The sequence below is a fragment of the Hydra vulgaris genome, chromosome 12 (assembly GCF_038396675.1).
Source record: "Hydra vulgaris chromosome 12, alternate assembly HydraT2T_AEP".
In the NCBI taxonomy this organism is placed as follows: Eukaryota; Metazoa; Cnidaria; class Hydrozoa; order Anthoathecata; family Hydridae; genus Hydra; species Hydra vulgaris.
Window position 1 is genome coordinate 78,159,388 of NC_088931.1, and position 11,768 is coordinate 78,171,155.

Below are 11,768 nucleotides of genomic sequence, written 5' to 3' on the forward strand. Positions count from 1 at the left end.
TATGTATGTATGTATGTATGTATGTATGTATGTATGTATGTATGTATGTATGTATGTATGTATGTATGTATCTATCTATCTATCTATCTATCTATCTATCTATCTATCTAGAGAGAGAGAGAGAGAGAGAGAGAGAGAGAGAGAGAGAGAGAGAGAGAGAGAGAGAGAGAGAGAGAGAGAGAGAGAGAGAGAGAGAGAGAGAGAGAGATGTATATAGATGTATATACACACACAGTGGTGTACACTGGATTTGTAGATGTTTGAGTTTTGACACTTACAGGCATTGTGCAAGCTCCAAACTTTTGTATGTTTATGCTTATATCAAAAAAGAATGTTTTGCAAAGAATTAGGGTGATTGGAGCTTGGGAACAAAAACCCCTAATATTTGGGCCCACTAGCCCTTAATGTGGGAGCAACAAATTTATAAAATATTTTCTTTACTATTTTCATATAAATTCATATTCATCAACAAATTTCAAGTTTCATGCAATAATCTCTTCGTGTTCAGTTTTTATGACTCTGCAATGTTTACAGCCATGTTAACTTCTCTAAAATATTACATGTTTAATATTTTTTATGAGTTGTTATTTTATTAACACCATTGTTATGTAAGTATAATTGCTAGTAATGCGATATCATTTTCAAATTTGATTTTCTTTTTCAAATTTTTTAATTTTAGTTGCTCAAGTTATTAATTAACCTAATAATTATGTCGTAATAAACCTAATAATTGTCTTGCGTTTTTTTCTAAATCTAACACATGGATCAATTTATGGGTTAGCTCTATTAATCTTAATTCTTTGTTATTTCTGAAATAAAATTACTTTTGTTTTAGCAACCAATCTAAATTGAAGAATATAAATTAAATTAACAAGTTTACATTTGTATTCATGTTCAAAAGAATAAATTTGCAAATGATTTGAAGGTTGTTTTCTTTTTCTTTTTTTTTTTTTTTTTATTAAGACTAATTAATATGCACAAACTTTTTATGCACAAACAATAAGAAAAAAAACCATTTAGATATATGTTGCAGTTTTTATATGGCAGTGTGTAGATCCTGAATGTTAAAAATTTAAAATCCAAGGCTTGTTAGTTTATTCCATATTCATACCCAAAGTGACCACCTGTTTCTACTCTTTTGTGAAATAAGTATGTAATTATATATATATATATATATATATATATATATATATATATATATATATATATATATATATAACTTATATTGAGAGCAGACTGGCTTTAGTACATACATTGACTGACTGAATAGGAATCATGTTGAAGAAGTGCCTCTACATTGACCGAGGGTTTGGGCTGAGGCAGCAACCTTTTACATTATTCTTTGTTTATCTTAAAAATTAAACCACTCATTTCAGGAATTTTAGTATATTAGGAAATTCCATCATTCAGGTATAAACTGTTCATGATATATATATATATATATATATATATATATATATATATATATATATATATATATATATATATATATATATATATATATATATATATATATATATATATAAGCTGACTAAAATATTTCAAAGTGTAATTATACTGTTTTTAAAAATGTTGTTGTTTCATTTTGTAACATTTTTTTTTCAGTTCAAAATTATTGACGCAAAATCATTGCCGCAAAATCATTGCCCTCACATTTTATATTAAAAGAAAATATAATTTTAAAACTCAAAACAAGTTTTGAAATTACATTTTCTTTTAATTGCTAAAATGCATTTTAAATGCTAATGTATCGTTTTTTTTAAACCTTTTTTTAAATCTTGTTTTGAATCATGTGAATGCACATGTAAATCATTAATAATGTTGAACATCTTGTTTTTTCAAAGTTTAAATAAAAATTTATTAAAATTTAGTCAAATAAACTTTTATTTTAACTTTTTCAAACAAAATTATCATAATAAAAAACATTATCAGTGTCGCATATGGAAGTTTTTTTTTTTAAAAAAGTCTTTATAAATTTAATGACTTTAAAAACATGTTTTAATAATTTAACAATTTAAATTTGGTTGAAGATAAATCGAGAATAATAGAAAATAATTCTTTTAATAAAAAGTATCATTTTGTTTATTTCAACTCTCTTGCTCTACATAAATACAATGAAACCATTATTATATTTAAAGTTCTCTTTGTAACTAAATATAATTAAAATTACTTAACAATTTTAACAGCTATTATTATTTGGTTTTAATATTTTGTAACATATTTTAAATTTTGATTATACTCTTATTATGAAATATGATATAAAGAGTATAATCATATTATGATATATCTCCTAATCCTCAATTTAATATATTTTTAACAGTTTTTATTTAATGTATATTCTTTTATTCACCCAAGAAAAAAAATTCAAAAAATTAAAAATATTAGACTACTGAACGTCATAGCAGACAACTCAAGTATGATATATACGATATTTAAGTTTTTTTGCACAGTTGCCCGCTGGGCAACTGTGCAAAAAACAGAGGTTCATCTAAGTGACTATTGCAGTATTTGTAGAAAAAAAGAAAGAGATGCAACCTTATAACAATGGGACTGAGGATCAAGTTTAGCTGCTAAAGCATATAATTATAAATCAAGCTTATAATCATTTACAATACATGTTTGGATCATGCTTAAATGAAAGAGGGCCTCATTAAAAGAACCAACCCAAATATGACTATAGTATTCCACTCATGGATGAATAGGAGGTTTAAAGGAGTAAATAATGGAATCAGGAAAAAGAAAATAATGAGCATGATTAGCATCAGGAAAAAGAATATATTGAGCATGAGAAAAAAATGAGGTAATATTAGCTGAAGTTAACTTTGCAATGGATTGAATATACTGTTTCCACGAGAGGTCTGTAGTGAATAATATTCTGAGAAGACAAAAAGTAAAGGAATCAGTTAAAGTGTTGCAACCAATATCAGAATATTAGTAATATTGTTGATATTCCCATATTCTTTACTGCTAATGATTAATAGCAGTGAAAAATTTTTTTGTTTGAATTAATATTCAACAGCTACTGCAGGCCCATACTGTCACAGAAAGCTCAGAGATAAGGTTCGAGATAAACTGTCTGTTCGAAGTAATCAAAAGTTATGATTTATTTTCAAGACTTGAGTATATGTCTGCATCATCAGCAAATAATTTTTGAGTAAGATTATCAGAAAGATCATAAATATTAATGAATAGTAACACAGGGCCATAGGTGGAACCTTGAGGTACCCTAGAAGTTTCTGTAAATAAAGGAGAGTAATGTTTATCAAGAGCAACTTTAGTGCTACAGTTAAAAAGGAAGTTTTAAGATGCTAACTTTGCAATGGCTTATATAGACATATGGTTTCCATGAGACCTCGTTAGTTTAAAAAGATAAAGTAGAGGGTGCAGGGTGTGATGCATTCATCAATTTAGAAATATCAAAAACATTGGCATAGTTAATAAAAGTAAACAAATAAGTTTGGTTTGGGTTAAAATTCACCAACCCTGATTAGCTGTGTGTTACAATTTAAAAGTGATGACTTATGAAGATTTTTTTAGTGAAGACAGGAGTTTATGGTTGTGCTATCAGCAAATAGAGCCACTAGAATAAACAAGGAACAATGCAGGAGTAAGGATGGAGCCTTGTGGTACCTCAGAAATTACTGGAAACAAAGGATAGGGTTATCCATTATGGATAAAATGATTCTCGATAGACTATATAAGGAAAGCTTATGGAGATTACTGATATAATATTGGTATGGCTGATAGGTATGAACTACAAGGGGAAAAAAGGTCCTTTATCAGTGGTTTTACTATGTACGTACTCTATGGATGCCCCCTAAGTACAGATGATTAAAAAATTATACTGATGATAAAAAAATTAGTAACAACATTATTTCAGTATAGGTCAGAATCTGAGTCATCTTCATCATCCTATTACTGATAACATGTAATCCATTATAACCTCCAAATGCTCTGCTGCCTTTTATAACTTGTATCTGTTGACAAAAGCTAGAAAACACCCCTTGTCTCGGGGCTATTAGTAAAGTAAAGTTTAGAGATGGTATCTTATTGAAATTACTTATCTTGGGCATATGTTAAGATTCAACTACTTGTTTATAGGAAACCTTTTAGGCAGAGACTTTAAGGGTAAGCGGAAAATATTCTGGTAACCAGCCTTATACCCTTTTTCATTTTATAGGTTAGCATAAAAACATTGTTGTGTTACATTGTTTCCTGTTTAGCATGATAAAAGATCTTCTCGACTCTATTCATGAGTTTTTGCTTGTGTACCCTCAGTAGTTAGTGCAGCTCTTCCTGTTATCTCCTAATATGAGTACAGTTCTACAACTTAATTTTTTTGTCCTGATGCTGTTGGTAGTAAAAGTTATGAACTCTGTGGCAGATCTCAAAGAGGCTGATATCATCAGCAACTGTTATATATTCAGAGTGTCATGTTGTTTCAACTTGAAGTTATTTAGCAGGAATTAAACAACTATATAGATAATTGTTTATAATGCCATACACATAGTGGCTACGGTTCTTGAATGTCCTGAGTTTTTACAAGTATCCTGGAATGTCCTGGAATTATTATTTTGTGACCATATGAAAATATTTACAATACCATATAAAAAATTGATAATAATAGTTTTAATTTAATTTTTAACAAGAAAGAATTGTCCGTAATTGATATTTATTTAAAAGTTTTTTTAAATTATGTTGTTTTATTTAAAATTTATTTAAGTCTTTAATCTTTGTAAGTAGTTTATTTTAAAAATCAACTACTAGAAATGCTCAAGTTGAACAAAAAAAATATTTGTTTGGTTATTACATATATATATATATATATATATATATATATATATATATATATATATATATATATAGTCAAGTTTATGGGAGCAATTTACGGCTCTCGCAAAAGTATTACATTTTAATGATGAACTTAATGTATATATTCTGTTAACACTAATGTTACTAGCAAATGCTTGTAACATGAGTAAAATTTTGTATTTAATAAGCAATTTATTTAAACAAAAAGTTCTCATAAAAAGCTGTTTAAAGGAGCAGCTTGCATGGCTCGCCATATTCATTTTATAAGAGCTTTTCTCTGCTCGCGCACTCATTTACTCCCACCGAGGCCTGTATAAATATATATATATATATATATATATATATATATATATATTGTAGTAATTGTGTAAATATTTCTTGTTAAAGAGTGCTCGATACCAAAGTAGAACAATATATAGTAAAAAACTAAATAATTATAACACTCAATTTATTTAAAACATTACTCAGAGTTTCACGCAAATAGCGATCATCAGATACAAATCATTACAAATACAAATATCAGATACAAATCATAACAGATACAAATCAGATACAAATCAAAGATTACAAATCTCAAAAAAACAACAACAAAAAAAATATATATTAAAAATACAGTGGAGTGTCTTCTTTGATGACATTTAAGTTATTCATCATATATTTGTTTTCATGGCGACACTTAGACGCAAGTTCGTTTCGCTTATTTAGTAAAGGCAATGGGGATGAAATTATTAAGATATTTTTCCATCAAGCATAAATTGCATGACTTACCACCAGGTTTAAATGGTTCAGCCTGGTCTAAAATTTTCCACGAAAGGACAGGATTTAAACCTTTCTTTTTAAAACTACACACAAAGTTCAGTAGAGTTTGACCAACTTTCATAACGAAAGGAATTATTGTGCTTGTAAAGGCGATCTTTAAAAGTTTTTTCTGTGAGCCCAATATAATATCTGTCTTCATTTTGCGGATTTGTCTTAACATTACATAAATAGATGACATTTTTAGTTAAACATTTTCCATTAAGTGGACATAAATTAATCTGTCGGCAATTGCACGTTGGAGCATTAAGGTTTGAAGAATTTGATAAAATTTTATTGTTATGTGAAGTAATGATGTTGCGAATATTTGGAAGACAGCTATAGCTAACCTTCAGGTTGTTTCGATTAAATGGTTTATGGAATTTATGAGATTTTGGGAAGTTTTTATCGATTAAATTTAGGAAAAGTTTGGCTACGTTTGTCTTGACATTAATTGAAAACGGAGGGTTAAACCAAATAATATTTCGTCCTTGTTTATATTTTAAAAAATATTAAATCCTGTCTTTTCGTGGAAAATTTTAGACCAGGCTGAACCGTTTAAACCTGGTGGTAAGTCATGCAATTTATGCTTGATGGAAAAATATCTTATAATTTCATCCCCATCGCCTTTACTAAATAAGCAAAACGAACTTGCATTTAAGTGTCGCAATGAAAACAAATATATGATGAATAACTTTAATGTCATCAAAGAAGACACTCCACTGTATTTTTAATATATATATATATATATATATATATATATATATATATATATATATATATATATATATTTGTCGTTGTTTTTTTTGAGATTTGTAACTATATATATATATATATTTTTGTCGTTGTTTTTTTTGAGATTTGTAACTATATATATATATATTTTTGTCGTTGTTTTTTTTGAGATTTGTTACTATATATATATATATATATATATATATATATATATATATATATATATATATATATATATATATATATATATATATAACCCCTAACTGGTTGTCAGAAAGTTTTGTTGACAATTAAAATGCAAGACCGGAATTTTTTTGTTACTTAATAGACTTCCTGCCCCAACCAAACCCTCAGTCGATGTAGCAACACTCCCTTGCGAGTCAGGCTATTTGTCAGTTGATGTAGCAGCACTTTGTTGCGAGTCATGCTATAAGATAGTTGATGTAGCAACACTCCGTGCATGATTTACAGTAAAATACATTACATTTTATTTAAAAAAATAAAAATAAAAACATTGTTCGTATTATTAAAAACATGCAGAATGTTTTAAAAACATTCTGGTCAATTAAATTTGCGGTTTTTTTAAAAAACCATTATTTGTGTTATCTTGTTTATGTAATTGTTATCTTGTTTGTGTAATAAATGTAAGATTGTGTAAGAAAATATTAAAATACAATAATTCTAATTTTAAAAACTACTTAAATCAAAAACAAAACTTAAGTTGATGAGTTTGAACAATGATAAAACATTTTTGTATATGTTATCACATATGCATTAAGTCAAATTTTTGAGGTGAAGAGAGATATAAATAGGGAGTAAGGGTATGCACAAATAATATTTAATTTTTTAAATTTTTTTCCCCAAAGCTCCTCCTCTGGTTGCACTACTATGTATACAGTATATATGAGTATCTATATATTTACATAAGTTAATAATTTTTGTTTTTTTAGCTTTGTTTATGTTTGCTACATTCTGAAATGCCAATAGGAAAGTACTCTCACAATAGACTTGCAACATCATCAGTAGATGATGATTTTATAGAAGAACAAGAATCTGTTGAAGTAAGTAGCTTTAATTACCAGGTAACCCATATTGGAAGTGAAATGATATCGGTAGTAACTCAAGTTGGTTTGGTTGTTGAAAAATTGTACTCTCAAAATTCTTCACTTTTTCGTTCAATACTAAATACAAATAAAGTCCAGTTAATGATTGATAAATATGGAATTGATGTTTTGGTAAAAAACAAAAAAAATGATAAAAGTAAACGTTTTAATGTGAATGAAATAATCTCAGTGAGTAAAGATAGCAAACAAGATCATCTTGTTGTTCTTGTAAGTAAAACATCAAATAATTTGTTTGTAGATGTTTACTCTTGCAATAATGATAAAACTGCTGATCAAATTGTGCAAGATTGCATGAAATACTTTGAAATATGTTCAGGTGTTGACAGTTTTAAATATGGTTCTTTCCCATTGATGGTAGAAGTAATTCATTCTTGCTCTGCTAATGCATTTAGTATTAATGAAAGTCCTTCTTTGAATGTTAAAAGCGATATGTTTCAAAATTGTAAGTTGAAGAATGGCGATGAACCAGATACATCCGAGTTTGGAGATTTCCAATCTGTTCAGAGTTGTAATTTTTCTAAAGACAATTGTGATGGTGCTCCTAAATCTTTTGATAGTCGGTTTGAAATACTAAATCCTTCTGAAAGTCAAAATCAAAACTCTGAATTGTCTGTTTTTGATGAATATGATATTTTTAAGGAGAGACCACCATCAAATATATTTAATCCATACACCAAAATATCAATCAATGAAGATTTAATTTGATATATTTTTTAAAGGGCTTGTGCTATTGTTTTTTATGGAAAGGGCTCGGAAAATATAGGTGATAAAATGATAAAAAGTGTCATCTGTGTTGCACTTCAAAACATCTAGGTCTGTAGATTGATTGAAAACACTTGAGGTTATACCTCTTATCCGTCATTTTAGTTTAAGATATTTTTTTTAATAAAAAAAATAGTGTTTCTTTTATCTATTTATTTGTACAGGCCTTGTACTATATATATTATTGGATCTAAAATAAATACTTCTCCTATATTTTGAGAACTTATTAAAACTATATAGTTGTGCAGACACATACTTATTTATAATTTTGCTGTGTTTCTCATTGAATGTTATAATAATTATGCTTTAATATTACGTGATGACTCAAATTAATGAATATTAATTAAGAATCCGTAGCATCAAGCCCTGAGTGAATATATCAAAGCATGCTTTGGTTTTACTTTTTTAAGTTTAAAAATTAAAATAATAAAATAGTATCTTTAGATAAGGCTACAGTCATTCACTCTGTTAGCGCCACTCGGCTGCAGCCAATTAGTCACTGATTTTTGGGGAATGAATTTGTAAAAGGCTTTTATTTTATTTTTACTTTTTTTTCAACTTTTATTCAAATATGTAAAATTGATATAAAAATAAATAGTATATTGAAAAACAATTTATAACAGAATAGTTAAGAGTTCCTTTATTTAAAATCTTTTATTATATCCAGAGATTCTTTTATTGTATTTAGAGATTCTTTTATTATATCCAGAGATTCTTTTATTGTATTTAGAGATTCTTAGTAGTTTTTTATGTTTTACTAAACATTTTATGTGGTTAGATTTTCTTACCAATTTATTAAAAATTTCTTGATTTTTTAAATTGAATGGAATTACCAACACAATACGAAAAGAGTAACGTTTTTAACTATAACAGATATAAAATGTTAGTACTAAACGTTACATAGCTATTTTTTCTTGATTATTTACTTTTGTTAAGGAATCTTTGGTTTTATCCTTGATTTCTTATTTTTAAATGTATTTGAATCATAGATTTTACTTATTTTTTAGATGTTACGAGTTTTTATGAATAAACTGATTTTTTAAATATTTGTAATTAAATTTTGCAATTTTCTTTGATATTTATACAGAAATAAGATTTATTGCATCCCAAAAATATTTTTTGAAATAAGTCTTACTGCTTGTTAATATTCTGCTACGTTTATGTGTGCGTGTGTGTTTTTTTGCTTCTAAAACGTTTTCAAAACCCTCAGGAGTTAAAACGTTTTGGGTAAAATGGAACCCGCCATGAAAATAATGATATTAATTTTATCGTCTACGTGCTTCCAAATTATTGCAACATATAAGTATACTATGCTTAATACTCTTATCCTCTTTTCAAGCGTCCTTGGACGTGGCAATAAGCTAGCTTTTCCCCCATAGGTTGCAGATGTTGTGCCAGCTTTTTTGGCGTTTGAGGTATGTAACTTTGTGTTAACTTTTTTGGCAAAATAGATCTTAATAGATTTTTTTAGAGCTAACTTACCTATAATAAATAAACCTATTAACAGGCGTAGACTTCCGCTCCAAAAGAATTTGTGGAGACTGGAGCGTGTATAAGCGTGTACCCCGATAATACAAAGAGTTTCGCAGTTTCCTAAGAAAGTAAACGAAACGTGCTGATATTATTTTAAAATTGCTTACTAATTATTATGTGCAACTTTTCAATTAGTTCTTTATTTATTTCTGTAATTTAAGCGAATGGATCTTTATTTAAAAAGACTTTCTAAGCAGTATTGTTGTCGTTTGAAGTTCTTGATTCACGCTTTTGGGTATTCAACTATAAAATCAATTTTTTTGTTGGAATTCTTTCAATAATTTCGTTTTTTTGCACTTTAACTAAAGCTTTATGCATCTTTTCTTATTTGTCTTTTTTTTTTAATTAGTAACTTGTATGAAATACGAACAAGACAAAAAATCTTATCCATGCATGAAGTGTAGTAAATCCATATTGCAGCCCATCTAGTAAATAAGGAAAGTTCATAACACGTCAATGCCGTTTTTTTTTTTTTTTTTGGTGCGCATCCACATATGCAACAACGTCGACTGAAACCTGGAACATTCGAAAAAACAGAATGGTTTTTGCTATCTGTCATTAAGTAACTTAAATAGTATGTCTTATAAAATAGCCATTAGAGTTTTTCATCCACTACAGTTATGGGAAAGGGGGTTACTCAATAGCGTACGAATGCGTACACTGGGAGGGGTTAAAGACAGCAAATACGTATGCAGTGTGACTATCTCTTGTTCTCTATCTCCTCTAAAAATGGATTATTTTTTTTTAACAAAAGCACTGAATTTTACGAGTTAAAAAAATCAATATTATGTTATATAGCAAAGAAACGTCAAGTTAACTAAAAGCTTTTTTGCTTTTACCGTTTTGAAAAACTATGCTGTGGTAAAGGAGTGGGGGTTGGTTCTTCAAAAATAATGCGAACGCAGGCACGGAAGGGAGAGGGGGAAGAGTGGTTGTTTAAAGCACCTGTATGCTTTTAACAACCACTCCCTCCCTCTACCTACAAAAAGGGGAAAAGGTACAAAATCATTGGTTTTACTGCGTACGTACTCCCCCTTATCCCAACTTTTTAAATTATTTTCAAACCTATTTTAAAAGTCTTAAAGAACTTGAAGAAAGTCAATAACTTAAAAAAAACGAAGTTTTTCGGTTCCTCCAAATGACAGGTAATGTTTCTCCAACAATTAATATGAAGTTAAACAAGTGAGAAACAACAATCCTTAAATTTTCAAGTTAAGGAGGATATTAACAGACATTGCTTGTTTTTATGTGCTTTGATGAGTAGAGACATTATTACCTTTTTTTATAATGAATTGATTCCAGATCACACTTTTCAATCATAGATTGAATATAATTTAAAATTTTTGCTTCATGATTAAAAATATTTCAGTATATTAAATGAAAACATTTGTCGTTTGGCCAGCTCAAACATTTTGATAATTTCATTTTATAATTTTAAGTTGCAATGTTTTACAATTGTAGCATTTCTATGTAGTTGAAAAACAGCCTCAATCATATTTGAATCTAGCATTAACAAAAATGTATTATTTCTTGCAAGCATTAAAAACTTAACGCTTTTGTATTTTAATGATTGCTTTCGCCGTTTCTGTTTCGTTTTCTTTTTTTAGTGAAACTTTTTAAGCTTATAATTGATCTTTTTTTTTTTTGAAATATTACCAACACGTTGATTTTTGTAAAACGCAAAGGTTAGTAGTCGGTAGTTAACCATTGAAAAAGATGAAAAATTTGTAAAAAGTTTTAGCTGCGTTGAAATTAATTAAATTAATATTTAGTCAGACAACAAAAGCAACAGCTCGAGGAGTCATTTTGCTGGGATGCCAGAATTTTGAATTTATTTTCTATGTTCAGTTCTAGAGCGCAAATTTAAGATTTTTTTTTTTAGTAGTAGTAGTAGTAGTAGTAGTAGTAGTAGTAGTAGTAGTAGTAGTAGTAGTAGTAGTAGTAGTAGTAGTAGTAGTAGTAGTAGTAGTAGTAGGATAGTTGTGGTAGTGCCTTTCGAGCCTGATT

At 28.0% G+C, this 11,768-nt stretch overlaps 1 protein-coding gene across 1 annotated transcript; it reads left to right on the forward strand.

Moving 5' to 3' along the window:
- The first annotated feature begins 753 nt into the window (after window positions 1–753).
- Window positions 754–9,286, forward strand: LOC105849062 (uncharacterized). The gene is made up of 2 exons (XM_065814540.1): window positions 754–776; window positions 7,293–9,286. Exon 2 carries the CDS (start codon window positions 7,320–7,322, stop codon window positions 8,169–8,171), a length of 852 nt encoding a protein of 283 aa, XP_065670612.1. The 5' UTR covers window positions 754–776; window positions 7,293–7,319; the 3' UTR covers window positions 8,172–9,286.
- The last annotated feature ends 2,482 nt before the right edge of the window (window positions 9,287–11,768 follow it).

Coding starts and splice junctions, on each gene's coding strand:
- LOC105849062 (XM_065814540.1), top strand. CDS start 7,320: ATGCCAATAGGAAAGTACTCTCACAATAGACTTGCAACATCATCAGTA.